Below are 16,137 nucleotides of genomic sequence, written 5' to 3' on the forward strand. Positions count from 1 at the left end.
GGAGATATGATACAGATGTTTAAATACTTGAAAAGCATTAATATAGAAACAAATCTTTTGCCATGTACTTGTGACAGAGAAAAAAAATAGTAAAACTAGAAGGCATGAATTGAGGATGCAGGGTGGCAGACTTGTTGGGAAATTCTTTTTCACAGAGAGGATGGTGGATGCCTGGAATGCCCTCCCAAGGAAGGTGGTGGAGATGAAAATGTTGACGGAATTAAAAAAAAAAGCATGGGATGAACACAGAGGATCTCTAATTAGAAAAGGAATGATATAAAACAAACTAAGGCTAGTACGGGGCATCCCGTATATGGTGAATTGGTTTAGGGTGAGTTGAGAAGGGCTTTGATAGAAGCTCCAGTTACAGGATGGTTAGGATAGGCTAGAGTGGGCTTCGATGGCAAATCCAGCCGTGGGAACCTAAAGTGTGAATGTTGGGCAGACTGGATGGACCATTCAAATCTTTATCTCCTGTCATTTACTATGTTGCATCAGCAATGCTGATTTTAAAGGACTTCCATATGATCACTAAAATGCTTCCAACAGAAAAGCTGTTTTCTATGTTATACCAGAACATGTTAAATGGCTAATATCTGCCAATATTAGGTTTCAATCTAAATCCAAGAACAATGCGGACAGGAATAAGACTCACAGAAACAGACAAATATAATGGCTGACAAACAGGAATAACAGGAAATTTAAACTGTGATTCAAAATCTGGCTCTGGCTCAGCCTATATAAACTCTAAACCTAACTAATTCTCAGCTCAGGTTCACTAACATCCATAAATGCAGCCAGCAAGGACAGAGAGGTAAATTGTTCTTATATTCCTTTTTTTTTTTTTTGCTTTCATGTAGTCAACAACTTTTGCTGGCTTTTTGAAGTCAACTCTAAACAATTTTAACCTCTAAACTACAATCACCTCAAATTTGGGGGGCTTCATTTTCTGTTCTAAAAGCGTATTCACATGCGGAAATGGCTATTTCAAAATTGCATGGCTACTACATACACTATTCCTGGGGGAATTCTGCACCAATTTGTTTTTTCAAAATTCTACACAAAAATCTCAAATTCTGCTTCTAGTACAACAGACCCTCTATTCCTGAACAGGTGGGTAGTCAACCTCTTCTCACAAGAACTTGTAGGGAGCTTCATTTGCATTCTTTTGTTCCTCCTCCTATCCCCTTTAGGCTGTCCTTCAGTTCCTCAGTTGTCTTAACACAAGCAAGACAGTAGAAACTTGTCTTTTCTGCTCGTGTTTCTTTTCATTAAATTTGGGTTGTTGTTTGGGTTTTTTTGTTAACCATTTGCAAGGCTTTTCAGTGCTGCAGAGGGTCTCCTTTGTGGGACAGCCGTGGCTACAGGAGTGTGTAAATTCTGAGGTAGAGAGTCTGCTTTTAAGGGGCAGACTACTTTGCAGTACACTCACTTGGACAGCCTGTACTAACAGTTCAAGGGAACAGGGATCATTCCCTTAGGAGCAAGGCTCAGCCCAGGTTCGACCGCAGTGGGCTCGAGTACAGCATGAGTGGCTCTGTGGTGGATTATCCAGAATCAGGTCCAACTGCATTCCTCTTCCCACTTCCAGTGTGCTCGTGATCCAGTAGGAGTAGAGGCCTCTGGCCAGTTTGTTGGGCCCAGAAGCAGTCAAAAGATACAAGCAGTGCAGATTCCAGGCTTGTTGAGGCACAGGTTCTCCCTGTAAATTATTTGCAGCTTCAAAAGACCAGTGGACACTCAATGAAGTTACAGAGTAATACTTTTAAAACCAATAGGAGGAAATATTATTTCACTCGGAGAAGTTAAGCTCTGGAATGCGTTACCAGAGAATGTGGTAAGAGAGGTTAATTTAGCTGATTTTAAAAAAGGTTTGGACAGGTTCCTGGAGGAAAAGTTCATAAACTGCTATTGAGACAGACATGGGAGAAGCCACTGCTTGCCCTGGATAGGTGGCATGGAATACTGCTACTATTTGGGTTTTTGTCTTGTACTTGTGGTTTGGATTGGACTCTGTGAAGATGGGATACTGGGCTAGATGGACCATTGGTCTGATCCAGTATGGCTACTCTTATGTTCTTATTCTTGCAGCTCCCAGCACATGGCATTGCACAGTAAAAGGCTGACAGCCTGACAAACCAAATCGAGGGGGAGTCCTTAAAATCTTTTTTTTTTTTTGGGGGGGGGGGAGGGGGTGTCTGAGATTACAGATAGGTTCTCCCACCTCTAAAATCCCAAAATCACTTTTTTTAAAAAATATTTTCAGTGTAGCTTCCCGGGCTATTTTTGATGCTAAAATCGCTGTCGTGGCGGCCATCTTAGATTTCCCAGTTTGTAAATAAAAGCCTCTATCTGCCTCAAAACACCTAATTTTTGCTTAAAATAAAGTGGGATTAACTCATCAGGCCAGGATACCTTGAATTCATACCCCATTTGTGGTGAATAGCCATCCAAGGAGCATTTGTATTCCACGAGCTGCACAGCACATGGGGAGGGCATCACTGGCTTATCCTCCTCTGGTCTGGGGAGGGGGAGAGAGAGAGTACCAGTACTAAGTCTATCTGAGGAACAGGGAAAAAAGGCCAAATTTGACTTGGGGAGCAGCACCAAGTGTGACCCCAGCGAAACGCAGCTCTATGGAATGTTCAGTCTCTTTCCAATTTGAGGTTAAGCAAAATATATATATATATGTGTATATATGCTCTAAATAGAACAAACTTGTCTACATTCATGACCTTTTTCTCTCATATATTCTCCACCATAATCTTTTCCTCTCATTTAATCTCCATCTTCTTACTCTTACAGACTTTGTTTTTCCCCTAAGGGAATGTTTAACTTGCTGGCCTTTGACATGGGAGTAAAATAAACCTGATTCAACTATGGTAACAATATCAGCTGCTACTTTCCTCTTCTAGTAGGTTTTAAGTTCTTCTTTCAATTCAGTCTCACTGATTTTCTTCCTCTAAAGCTCACTCCATCACTGTTCCAGATAGCTGTTATTTATCAGGCTCTTGATATGTCCCTCTCTTCCTTTCTCACTGGCAGAAGGAAAAGCAGGAGTCATTCTTGACCTAGTTTCTTCTTCATTCTTGGGGACTTGAATATTCATACTAATGATCCTTTTTGATCCTTATGCCTTTAGGTGTCTTGCTTTAACATCCTTATTCAATTTTCACCTATGCTCACTCTCTAATATTTACACCTCGGTGTATATCTCTTGGTGAAAGTGCGTAGAACTGTATCTAGTCCAAATGAAAGAGCAGAGAATTGGAGATGATGTTCTATACATGAAACCTCAACAACTTTCTGTGAACTGGGAAGAGGGAATATGCAGATAAGCGTCCATCAGATCGTCTGAGTCTCATTTGGGCACGATAAAGAATACTGAGTATTTGCCCAAGCCCCATTTGCCTTCTGGTACAGCCTCTATGGCTCCTAGATCGATAAGCCTCTGTACTGTTGCCAGAACTCTGGCTGCTTTATCCAGCTCTCCCTGCTTCAGGAGATACGCCTAATGCAGGAGGAGAACAAATTCCAAGAATAAAAGCACTGGACCCCCGAAGTCCTTCGGACCCCCAAAGCTAAGTCTCAAGGTGGCCGCTAACCAGAAGCCTCTTGATCAGTTAAAACAGCAGCAGAGGTATTCCCTACCCTCCCCCCGCTGCCATATGCCAATGTTGCTGCAGCAAGGGATTCTGCAGGATCACAGTGGCTCCAGATGAGCCTGAGCCACCGCAGGGCCTATATTCTTGAAGAGAGTCTTTCCAAACTGTTCCCTCCAACTGAGGGCACCGATGAAGAAGTGGCCCAAAGCAACCCTGATGGCCCCGCCGTCGAGGAACAGCTGATGCAGAACCCAGACATTGTTTGCTGTTTACCCTAGTGGGAGCAGCGCTTCACATAGTTAGCCACCATTGCAAAAGAGTTCCCCTGCTCAGAACGAGGCACGCCAGCAATCATGCAGTTCATGCCTTTTTGCTTTTGAAAAAATTTCTTTATACAGATCGTGCACTGAGGGAGTACTGCTTCTTGCCTTGGGAAGCTATTGGCAAAGAATAATCGCCACAGGGAAGTCACCAATGCTGTAAATGTGGCAAGAAAGAAAAGTGCAGTCAGTGCTGCACACAAGAGCAGAGAGCAACAAAGCAGCTCATGAAACAGCATTTACCCCCGCTGGCTGCTAGAGGCCTGGGTCCCCCAATTCCTCTTAGTGCTACAAGAAACCCTGTGGAGGAAATTCTGGCTCCCCTGGGGCTAAGGCCTCAAACAGGCTTTTTTAAATTTCAGTCCATCTGTATTGTGCAAAAGGAAAGGAGGGAGGATGAGAGCCAGACACCTCAGCAGGGCCCAACAAGGGCAATAACTGACCTGTTGCTACCTGTTGTACCCCCTAAGTCAGGACCTCAACCGGGACCTCCCAGGTCATTGAATTAACCATTGTAAAACAGGAGCACAGCCAAGATAAATCCAGGAGAATGAGAAATATCCATCCACCTGCTGGAGATAGAGCATACTGAACTCTTGGGGAGAGTGCCATCCTATAGAAGAGAGAGAAGTTCAATGTTCACTATCTCCACCTGCTGGTGGGAGGACATAACCCATTCATCTGGATTTGTCTGCTGGAACAACAGGAAAGGGAGGAATTTTGGATGGGTTCCTAGAACTATTCTGTCATGATAAAATCTGATGTAAAGCAGATCTGCTACAAGAGCTTGAACTTCACTTAATCACCTGGCAGAAGCCAGTGCAATGAGGAAAATAATGTAAGAAACTTTAGAGAGCAGAAGTGAAGCAGTTCAAATGCAGCTTTCATGAGGGCAATGAGAATGATATTAAGGTCCCATGCTACTGGAGGCGATTTGGTATGAAACAAACCTGTCATGAACTGGGCCACTAGAGGATAAACAGTTATGGGTGGAAAGCGCTAACAGTACTCAAGTGTACTCTGAGTTTGTTTTTAGGCCAGAATTAGAAAGATGAAAGAGGTAGTCCAGGAGGGACGGAAGAGGGCATATGGTAAGGTCCAATGTTCTAGTTCTATTCTAGAGGGAGATCACAAATTTAAATAAACATAAAATTTAGGTAAAAAATAGAGCTTGAATAAAACAAAGAAAAAAAAATGAAAATGGAAAGGCACCAAAAGTGCTAAAGTGTATTATCTTCCTGATAAGAAATGCCAGGAACAATTAGATCAAAATTGTCAGGATAAGCCTTTGGATGTTTCCAAATTATTGGAAACTTCTGAGGAAACTCTTGTGAAATCAGCAACGTTACTAGTAACAGTGGCGTTAGCGCCTGATAAGGACTGGATAATGAGATTATTTTTTAAGAATAAGTCAAAAAAATTTTTGGGACAAAAAATATTAATGTTTCCTGATGTTTCCAAGGACACTCAGAGAAGAAGGAGAGAATTTTTGTTGATGAGACCAGCGGTTACTTCTATTGGTGGTGTTTTTTTCTTACGCTATCCATGCAAATGCATAATTAGATATAAATCCTTTAAATATGTTTTCTTTGATCCATCCCAGCTGACTGGGTTTTTGTCTCTAAAACACCTTGATAAAGAATAGATATGACAACCTCTAAATGAAGAATCAATCTCCTACCATTATAGGCTGTCTTTTTCCTCTTTCCTTGTTCAGTCACTTAATGAATCTTGGTATCTCTAGATGTTGAGGACTTGAGAATGACAGAATTAATTGAATTTTTGAAATATGATTTCTTGTTCCTCGTAAATTGGTGATTTTATTTCTGTTTCTTTCTGTTCAAGATGTTTATGCTTGGAAATATATTTTGAAAATCGTATAAATAAATAATAAAAAAAAAAAGGAAAAGCACCAAAAGACAAAAAACATTGGATGTGCTGAGGAGAAATTAAAAAGACTACCTCTCTGCTCCATGGAAAATAATAGACTGCTAGTTTTGTGCTTGAGCGTCAGGCAGGAAGGCACAGTGGGGGTATTGCCTCAAAGATTTAAAGTGATAGCTGGTGAAAGCCTTTTAGGCAAAAAACAGCCACGTCAGACATTTTTCCTGGAAGCATTTTGATTAAATACAAGTTTTTTCTTCATATGATCTGTTTATTGCCTTCTATTCAACAGAGTGATATCTACACCATCCCCATGGTCATTATGTAGTCTTGCTTTCCTTGGAAAACTTAATTGTGAAAGCTGAACAACTTCCTACATGCAACGGGATAAACCCTGAATTAGTTCAACCCTACTGGACAAATCTGGAGACAGATGGCAATATTATAAACCCCACCCCACCAATATCATATCAAGTTTATATCACTGCCCCTCTCCAGTTAATACAAAAATATTACTGCCTCATTTTAAAAATACATTGCTCATAGAAGCTACTTCTTTATCAAAAAGTTTATTTTCAGGATAACATACTTCAGCAAAAATTGCTTATCAAATAAGTAGGAACTATGAATTAATTACATGAACATGCCATATAAACTATCCCTTTTAAAGCAATTCATAAAAAGTATTGATATATCTACCAATTCACATCACCAGATCTGCTACTGCAAGCTGTCAACACTTGACAACGTTACTAATCTGCAAGTCTGCAGATAAAGCTTGGCCATAATGCAGTATTCTCCAGTCTCTGCTGCTACCATGAGTATGGGAGATGACGACCACTAAAGTGCTATGGAACACTACTGGACTTAGCCACTTTAACTTCAAGTTTTCAAGTTTTATTAAAACGTGTTATACCGCCTATAGTAACTTCTAGGCGGTGTAAAATTATAAAATATGGAAAACAAATATTAACACTTACAAGTCGGACAGACAGACAAGACATAACATTATTTATGTTAATTACTTTGATTACAAGGGGTTGTTAGACTAGGGTAGAATTACAATTTTAAATAGGAAAGAAAGACATTTAAGGTCAGATAGAAAACAGATTTTAGTTTTCTACAATTACAATCCCGTCCTTATCCCCTTCCCTCTCATTATCTGAGTATGCACCTCTTCAGCCATTAAGAACTGCACTAGACTCCTGCTAAGACCTCATCACGTCTTACTAAAATGTTTAGCGCCTTGGTCTTCACTCCCAATCCTCAAGGGCTGCCAAGTCAGCTTTTCAGGATAACCTTAATGAATATGCACGAGAACGATTTGCATTCTTTCTACCTCTATTCTATGCAAAGCTCTCATGCATACTGATTAGGGATAACCTGAAAATCTACCTTGGGGACAGCACATAAAGATCACGGCACTAAACACTTCAGTACAAAGTGTTGCAGAAGGCTTCTAAAAAGATTACCTGTCGAGGACTGTGCATTGACATCAGCACCATGGGCTAACAGCAGTTTTACTATTTCGACATGCCCTCCATTAGCAGCAGCCATTAAGGGCGTTATGTCTCCTTTGACACCTCTGTCTTCAACATTGGCATGCATAGCCAGCAGCACCTTGGAACAGAAATGGCAACGAAACATTAATAGGAAAGAAGGTTTGCTACCTACAACAGAACAAAGATAAAACAAATCTCCAGAATGAGGTGACAGGCAGCCTTATTGCTGTATATGCACTGTCTTCTACAGAACTATATTTCAAGCATCACACACACAAAAAACTCCCACCTAGCAGGCTTTTGTGGACTAAAACAAAGCAAAGAACTCAATCTAAAAATACACCACAGAACATGCCAACAAATGGCAGGAAAAGGGAAAAAGGCACCAACCTGTGCAAGCTCATAGTATCCCGCAGAGCAAGCCAAGCAAAGGAGACTCTCCCCTTCCTCGGTGTGCTCATTAACGCTTCGACCTTCAATTAGCAACTTTCGCACAGCATTTACATCCCCTTCAGAACAGGCTTCTGCTAAACTGCGGCTGTTGAGACAAAAAGAGGGGGGGAAAGGCATCTCAGAAAAATGCAGTCTTCCTTTTTTTTTTTTTTCTATTCTTTATTTATTCAGTTTTTCAAAATTTTAAACAAGCACATTAATACCTGAATACAGAGTTGCAATAAAAATCCAAAAAAATTAATAAATCTAATACTACTCACGACAGTAATGTAAGGAAAAACAAAAGAAATATACACATTATTTAGTCCACAAAATTAAGATATCAAGATCCAAGCATTAGAATAAGTATAAAGAAATATATATCAATTATAAGAACAGCCCAGGAGACAATGATGTAAAACCCCCAACAGCCTCTACGTTAAACTGCAGGAAGAGCTATCAGACCAATCACCACTCCCCCCCCCCCCCCCCTTTTTCTTTGGCCAAAATAAATTCTAACAATTGCTTTGGTTTGAAAAAATATAAAATTTTTCCCTTGAAATGAGACGCAGCATTTGGCTAGAAATTTCAATATAAAGGATGCACCCAGGGTTTGTAAAGCAAAAATTATTTTCACCTCTTCTGTGTCACTTGAGCAATATCTGAAAAAATCCGAATAGCCGAGCCAAAGAACTTATCATTCATATGTCTGAAGTAAAGTCTAAAAATTAAGTCTCTGTCATGCTCCAAGGCAAACGTCACCAAGACAGTAATCCTTTCTGTGACTAGTTCCAGGGAATTCTCCAAAAAGTCTGTTAAATTCATTCTTTCCGTATCAACAGGAGTTGAACTGTCCTGTTTCTTCTCTAGAGATATAGATTGAGCTACGGTGATAGGTGGTAAATTATTTTCCGGAATCATTAAGATATCCTTTAAGTATCTACACACCATCTCAAGTCCAGATAATTCTGAAAATTTGGGAAAATTTAATAATCTTAGGTTGTTTCTTCTCTGTTTATTTTCCATATATTCAAGTTTGTTTTTTTAAAAATAAAATATCTTTCTTTAATAATCTCCATTTCTACCTTTTTTATCTGAACAATTTGTTCTTCATGTTTTTTTAATTCATCTCCCTGTTCTTTTAACCTTTTCTCATGGGTCCCTACCTGAGAACTGACAGACACATTCCGCCTGTACCTTTTGGAGGTTAGAGTCCATGATTTCAATAGCCCTCCACAGTTCCTCTAAATTCACTACTGCTGGCTTTGTCAACTGTCCAAACTGAATGTTACTCACAGAAGTTGAATTGTTTCCTGCCTCTGTTTCAAAAGCCGATGTCTGGGCTCCAATGGGGTATTCTTCCACCACTCCTTCTCCTCCCACTGCTCCTCCGGGGCTAGACAGCAAACCACCTTCCTGAATAAGCTGGTTAGCCACATTCTCTGCAGGGCTTCTTCCGGGTTGGGCAGGACTTTGCCCCTGGATCGGGCCAAGGGAAACCCGATCATCACTGAGGTTCGACGAGGTCGGCGTTCCTCCCAGAGTCGGGGGCGTCTCCTTCAACTGGGGAGTAAGTCTTCCATCTAGAGTCATCTGCAATAGAGGCTTGGTGATTCCAGTTGCCGGAGGTGTCGACCGATTGCGCCCTTCCTCTTCCCTATTTGGGTCACATTCTGCGCCTGGTCCAACAGCGTCATTCGGGGCCCACGAAAGAAAGAAAAACAAATTCAATTGCCAGCAGAAAAAAAAACAAAAAATAACCTGCTGGCGATATCCAAGTGCCACGTGGATAAGCCACGCTCAAAGTAAAAGTGAAGAGGTATTTCCCATTAATGCAGTAGCGCTAATGAGGAGCTCACCTCCCAGCGTCTGCTCTGAACGCTATCTTGAATCTGTAGTCTTCCTTCTAACGTAAAAGACCAGCATGATAAAAAGGGGTCACAATTCTGCAATACATGGTATCTAGAAGGAAACAGATAAGTACATACAGTGCACAAAATTGGAGGAGGGGAGGAAAATAATGAGGATGTGAATCACCTATCATCCAGACAAGCTTTCAACATGCCTGCCACACCAGAAGCATGTGTTTAAGGGTATTTGATGTTTCCCAATCTTTTTAAGTCCAAGGCACAACCACATTAGCAAAAATGCAGAGTAACACACACGCCTCCATGCAGCAATCAATGCAGGCATAGGGAGGACTTGTGAGGCCAAAAGAAACACTAGGGAAGGAAAAATTATGTCATACCCGATAATTTTCTTTCCTTTAGTCATAGCAAATTAATCCAGATTTGTGGATTACAACCATTTACCAGCAGGTGGAGATAGCACTAAACTGAGTTCTGTCACATAGGATGTTATGCTCCTTGGTCAGCTAGTATTTTTCATAAAGCAGAAGGACAATTTGTGAAAACAGTGATATAGATAGAACTCCTTCCTTACAGCCATTAGATATGAATGACAACAATCAGAACTTGATAATGTCAGAAGGCCAAACACCTAAGTAAAAAAAAAAAAAAAAAAAGGAAATAAGAAAGGGAAGGACTCTGGATTCATCCGCTGTGACTAAAGGCAAGAAAATTGTCAGGTAAGATATCATGTTTCCTTCCTTGTCATCAGCAACAGATTAATCCAGAGACTTGTGGGATGCAGGAAAGCAATCCTCATTGGGAGGGAGGAGGGGAAAACCAATGCCACAAAGGAGGCTAGTGAGCTAGCTCCTTCTCGTGGCAGCTACAAAGCAGGACCGGAGAACCGCAACTGAGCAATGAAGCGAAGCCCATGTTCAAGCAAGGAAGCACGGACCACCAATCACTATGAAGCTGAACTACAAATCCAATAGTGCAAGGAGCTAAGCTGAATTAGTTTAGCCTGAGCAGAGGACCTGTGCTAAGGTAAGTGTTGTACAGTACTGTTCCAAAGGAGCAGAAACTATACATAGAAATGGGGTGGACCTTTAGAGGAGATTCAGTCTACTCTCAGCAATGCACTCTGCAGTCTGAACCCGAGTTGCATTTCATATTCTGAACTGGAGCTGGACTCCACACCAGGTCTGAAGACATGTCCCTCCATCAGAGGCAGAATTGAAGAGGACTCCCAGCCTGGGAGAAGATAAAAGGCCTCAGCAGGAAGATACTATGCTCAACATTAAAGATGTAGCTGTACTCAAGTATCATAAAAAGCTGAGGTCCCCCTAAGGATGAAGCTGCCGTTCCTGCAGCCATGCCGATCCTTCAAGATGGAGTCATGCTCCCCATACCAAGATGAGGCTGTGCTCCCCAGACAACCATGAAGCTGTTTCACAGATAGAGATGAAGCTATGTTTTGCCTACAGATGAGGCTGCGGCCTACACACAGATATGAAGGTATGCACCAAAGACTGAGAAAGGCCAAGCATGAGATGAAGCCAAGGTCCACAAGTAGTGATGAAGGTGGGCATAACATACAGAGATGACTTTGTACTCCCATCTACAGGAAGAAGCTGTGCTCCACATAATGAAAGGAATCTGTGATCTCCTTGCAGAATTGGCACTGTGCTCTACATATAGAGGGAAAGCAGTGCTCTAAGCAGGAAGGCAGTGTTGAACATGCATAGATGAAGCTGAGCATCACGCACAGATGCAGTGGTGTTCTTCCTACAGCAATGGAGCTGTGCTCTATATTCAAAGTTAGAGATGGGTTCCACAGTCAGAGACATAGAACTGCTCCACAATCAGAGCTGAAAAAGCACTTGACATCCTGGAAAAAAAATAGTAGCACTCTACACCAAGAGATGAAGCTCTACTTCCCATCCAGCAATTGAGCTATGACCTTCATCCAGAGAAGGAATTGTGCTCGTCATCCCATTATGGAATTATACAATACACCCCCAAGAAGTTGTGCACAGCATCCAAAGACTCAAACATGCTCAACATCCAGAGACGGAGTACTGCTCGACATCCAGAGATAGAGTTGTGTCACAATGCCAGATCTCAGGGCGTGCTCAACTTCCAGAGCTATGTCTCCCATCTAGAGAGTGGAAGATGGACGTCAGCTGAACCCCTGAATTCAATATGGGCAAAAACTAAGAAAGCCATAAGCTGAGGAAGATGGCACAAAAGCTAGACAAATGCATAAGAACACCAACATGGGCCAATGGACACGATCTGCGAGTATTACACCTACCAATATGGCATGAGGAAGCTAGAGGCTAGTTATCCAAAGGGCTGGACATCAAACTGACACTGAAAGTCTAACTCACAGCTAAAATTCAGACAATAACATACCCACATAATATCAAGAAACATATAATTGATTCTTGAATGAAATTCAGCAGGTCGTAGGAGCCAGTGTTGCCTCTAAGCCAGGGTTGTCCAACATTGGTCCTCGAGAGCCTTAATCCAGTCGAGTTTTCAGGATTTCCCCAATGAATTTGCATGAGCTATATTTGCATGTACTGCCTCCATTGTATACAACTAAATCTCATGCATATTCATTTGGAAAATCATGAACACACAACCTGGAGAGGGCCGAGGTTGAATACCCCTGCTCTAAGCCATGCACACAAGTGCATGGACATAGGTCAGAAAGGAAGTTCGCAGGCCTAGAAATTTTGCGCACAATTTTTTTTTTTTTCCTGGCTTTTTTAATTGTCAAAATAGGCTATGCTGCATATCGAGTTGAACTGGAAATCTTGCACATAGAGGGCTTGATTCTATAAATGGTGCCTATGTTAGATGCTGCTAGGCATCCTAATCACAGACACCCAACTAAAAATTTGTGTGCAAATTGATTTTTAAGTTGTTAAATGGCATGGCAATTTAGGTTGTGCACGGCACCTAGTAATGCCAAAGTTGAGGAACCCTCCAGCATCTTATGAACAGAGACTAGGCGTGGTTGATTTAGGCGCTGGTAAATTAGGCCAGGTAAAAATCTGTCCTAATATAAATGACGCCTACCTCTAGGACGACTAGGCATCGCTGTGATTCTATAAGCAGCGCCTAGTGGTTAATTGACAACCACGCCAACTAGCAACTAGAAGTTAGGCGCTGTTTATAGAAGCAGGCCCAAAATGCTTTTCTTGTACACGTGTCAGCAAAAACTAGAGGGAACATTGATAGGAGCCAACAGTTCACAACGATTGAGGATGCTGAAACCATCACATTTATCTATGCTTGGACAAAGTGAAGGTATTTTCTCAATATTGGAGGTGCTAAGGCACCCCACAGCACACGGAGAGCTAGCTCCTCTGGTTGAGGTCCCAAACCAAGATAAACAATAAGCTGCAGCACAGACATATAGATAGGAGATCTTATGCTGTGAAAAATAAGACTACATTAGGTCTTATGCTGTGAAGAATAAGACTACATAAGGCACAACATGCACTTGATATCAGAACTGACATACAAACGACTAGTAATATGTTCCAGCATATTCATAAATACTGCTCACCAGATTAGCAAGTAATTGACTCCAGGTCCACACCAAGGAAATGATAAAAGGGAGAGAGTCCAGGGGAGGCTCTTGATGTGAACTGCCTTTTATTTTTATTATTAATATATTCACCACAGGAAGTTGGATAAACGCCAGAGATTATTTTTTTGAATTTGTGTTTACATGATTCTGCTTCTGCCCCATACAGTATGTTATTGGGGGATATACTGTATATCTGCATCTTGAGGCTGAAGATAATGCTGAAATTACATATGTTGAAGCTTTCTTATCATCACTGGATTATGTCCTTCCCAAATTCACATGAAAAAGGTCATCATTTAGATCTAGCAATCTTCTCCTCTAAGAGTGCTCCCTCTCCAAAAATCTCTCTAGAAGATGATACCTGGTGTCCAAACATTTGGTCAGATCATTTCATATATTATACAAACTAAATTGGATGTATTTATAATCTAAAATCTCGCCTCTGCATGAAAAGGATGTTGTATCAAGGGGTCCAACTGATCCTATAGAATATTGGAAATGTTATGAGCTTATCCCTAAAGCAAAATATACAAATAATTTGCTTCCCATTGTGAAGAGTCTAGTATCGCTGCATTGGATAGTATTTCTCCAAAACATCAACTAAAAAAACATCCTCGTAAGTCTACGGGCAGGTTTGATAAAAGAGCTTCATGATATGAAACGTTTTATTAGATGTCTAGAATTAACTTGGATTAAAACAGGGAAGCAATCGGACCGTGATACTTGGAGAAAAGGGTCCATATACTGGATAAACGGAAGGCTTTTCATTCTGCTAAGATCAGTCCATCAGCAACCAATACTAAAGAGTTAAGTTGGTTTCTAATATTTTTGAAATTACTCACTACACTCAATTATCATATAATATTCTCCCAATGTCTGAAGATCTATTCTAGCTCATTATTTTAGTTCTAAAATTAATAGCATAAGGACGGCATGTTCCAATATTAAGGATTCAGACTCTCAAATTTTGCCAGTTCTAACAGATGCAAGTTATGCGGATTTATGCTGGAGTTCCTTCAGCAAACCTAACTAGGATCTTTTTAAAAAAATTATACAATAACTATGCGAGTTCATACTGTTCTTTAGGTCTCTGTCCTCAAGCAGTTATGAAAGCTGCTCCACTGAAACTGCAGTTAGAATTATTTGATTGGCTGTCTTATATGCTGGATGGAGATGGGTAAATTTCCATTAAGCAGAGGACATTTTATAATTACTCCTAAACCCCAAAATGCTAAAGAGCCTTTTACATTAGTCATCAACTACTGACCAATAGCATCCATTCCTTTCTTTGTAAAACTGATGGAAGGCTTGGTGTACCTTCAGCTGTTAGACTATCTGGAGCGTTACTCTCTTTAGCACGTGTCACAGTCAGGCTTTCGTCATTTATATAGCACAGAGCTTCTATTCTAGATTGAATAATCTTGTTCAGTAAAGTTACTAGTGCCTTGATAATGCAGTTTGATATGATTAATGCTTTTGATTTAGTTGATCATAAAAAGCTATTGGAATGTTTAGATGAAAGGTATCCAAGATAAAGTTTATGATTGGTTCCAAGGCTTTCTTTCATCTCGTAGTTATAAGGTTCGTTTCAATAATGACTACTTTGGTAGTTGGAGTAATTCATATGGTGTGCCTCAGGGCTCCCCATTCTCTCCTCTACTTTTTAATGTTTATCTATCTTCGTTAGGTTTAAAATTGTCTAAGTTAGGAATTAAGATATTCAGCTATGCTGATGATTAAACTATTCTGATTCCTATTATAGTTTCAATTTCCCATCCAAGGCTTATAAATTGCTGAGGTATTTCTAATAATTGAACAATGGATGATTGAATTTAAATTAAAACTTAACTCAAGAGAAAATTAGATTCTTTTTTTGCAACTCTACGTCAGAATTGCACTGAGATTTCTTTGACTTGAATGCAATAACTTATCCTATTCACTCTACCATTAAAATATTGGGAGTAAAACCTGGATCAGAATTTAACCATGAAAGATCAAGTGGACACTTTGGTATTGGAAGGGTTTCCACACATTGTGGAAATTATGCACCATTAAAGCATATTATGATGTTTATCTTTTAGATAATTGGTTCAGTCATTGGTTCCGAGCCAGTTGGATTATTGTAATATTGTCTACTTTGCTGATTATTTTTTTTTTTTTTAAACTACGTAGATTGTGCATTATTCAGAATGCTGCCGTTCGACTGATCTTTAATCTGAAAAAGTCTGATCATGTCACCTCTTTTTTCCATAAATTGTATTGGTTGTCGAGGCTCATGTGAAATTTAAATTTGGTTAAATTTGTTATAAGGTACTGTTCGGCCTTGAAGCTAATTATCTTGTGGATTCGTTCACATTTGTAGATTCAAAGCACTCTCGACGCACACATGCTGTATTTACCTTTCCTTCAGTCAAAGGTTGTCAATATAAAAAACAACATCAACGTCTTCTGTCGTTTCAAGCTGCAATATGGGATAAAGATTTGAATTCTCTGATAGCGACCTCTTGCTCATATTAGCATTTTAGGAGACAACTAAAAACGTATTTGATTACAAGATTTTTAGGAAATTAATTTATTACATTCAACTGTATAAGTGCAGTTTATTATTCTATTTTGTAAACAGCTTAGAACTTAATGGTATTGCAGTATAGAAATACATTTTTATGTTATGTTATGTAATATTAGCTCAAGAATGTAACCATTTCAAATCTGATACAATTCTACAGCAGTGACAAAAATGACACTCAAAAATCACTCTTATTTTCCACCACAGTTCAGACAGAAAGCAAATCTGCTTTTACAACTCACTCTCCAATTTCTCAATTAATCACCCTCCCCCTTAAGAAGTTTCATTATTATTATAAAGGTCCAGAGTTATAGTCAAGCAGCATTAATTAGTGCCAAAAACACCAGCTGACAAAAATGGCAAGAAGAATCAAG

General features: G+C 40.1%; 1 protein-coding gene across 1 annotated transcript in view; it reads right to left on the reverse strand.

Annotated features, from left to right (window-relative positions):
• The window catches only part of ANKRD17 (ankyrin repeat domain 17), a 291,925-nt gene that overhangs the window by 187,527 nt on the left and 88,261 nt on the right, over positions 1-16,137 (reverse strand). Inside the window, 2 exon segments of the mRNA XM_033961546.1 lie at positions 7,282-7,429; positions 7,702-7,849. Coding sequence (XP_033817437.1) covers positions 7,282-7,429; positions 7,702-7,849 — 296 coding nt within the window.

Source organism: Geotrypetes seraphini, chromosome 1, assembly GCF_902459505.1.
Source record: "Geotrypetes seraphini chromosome 1, aGeoSer1.1, whole genome shotgun sequence".
In the NCBI taxonomy this organism is placed as follows: domain Eukaryota; kingdom Metazoa; phylum Chordata; class Amphibia; order Gymnophiona; family Dermophiidae; genus Geotrypetes; species Geotrypetes seraphini.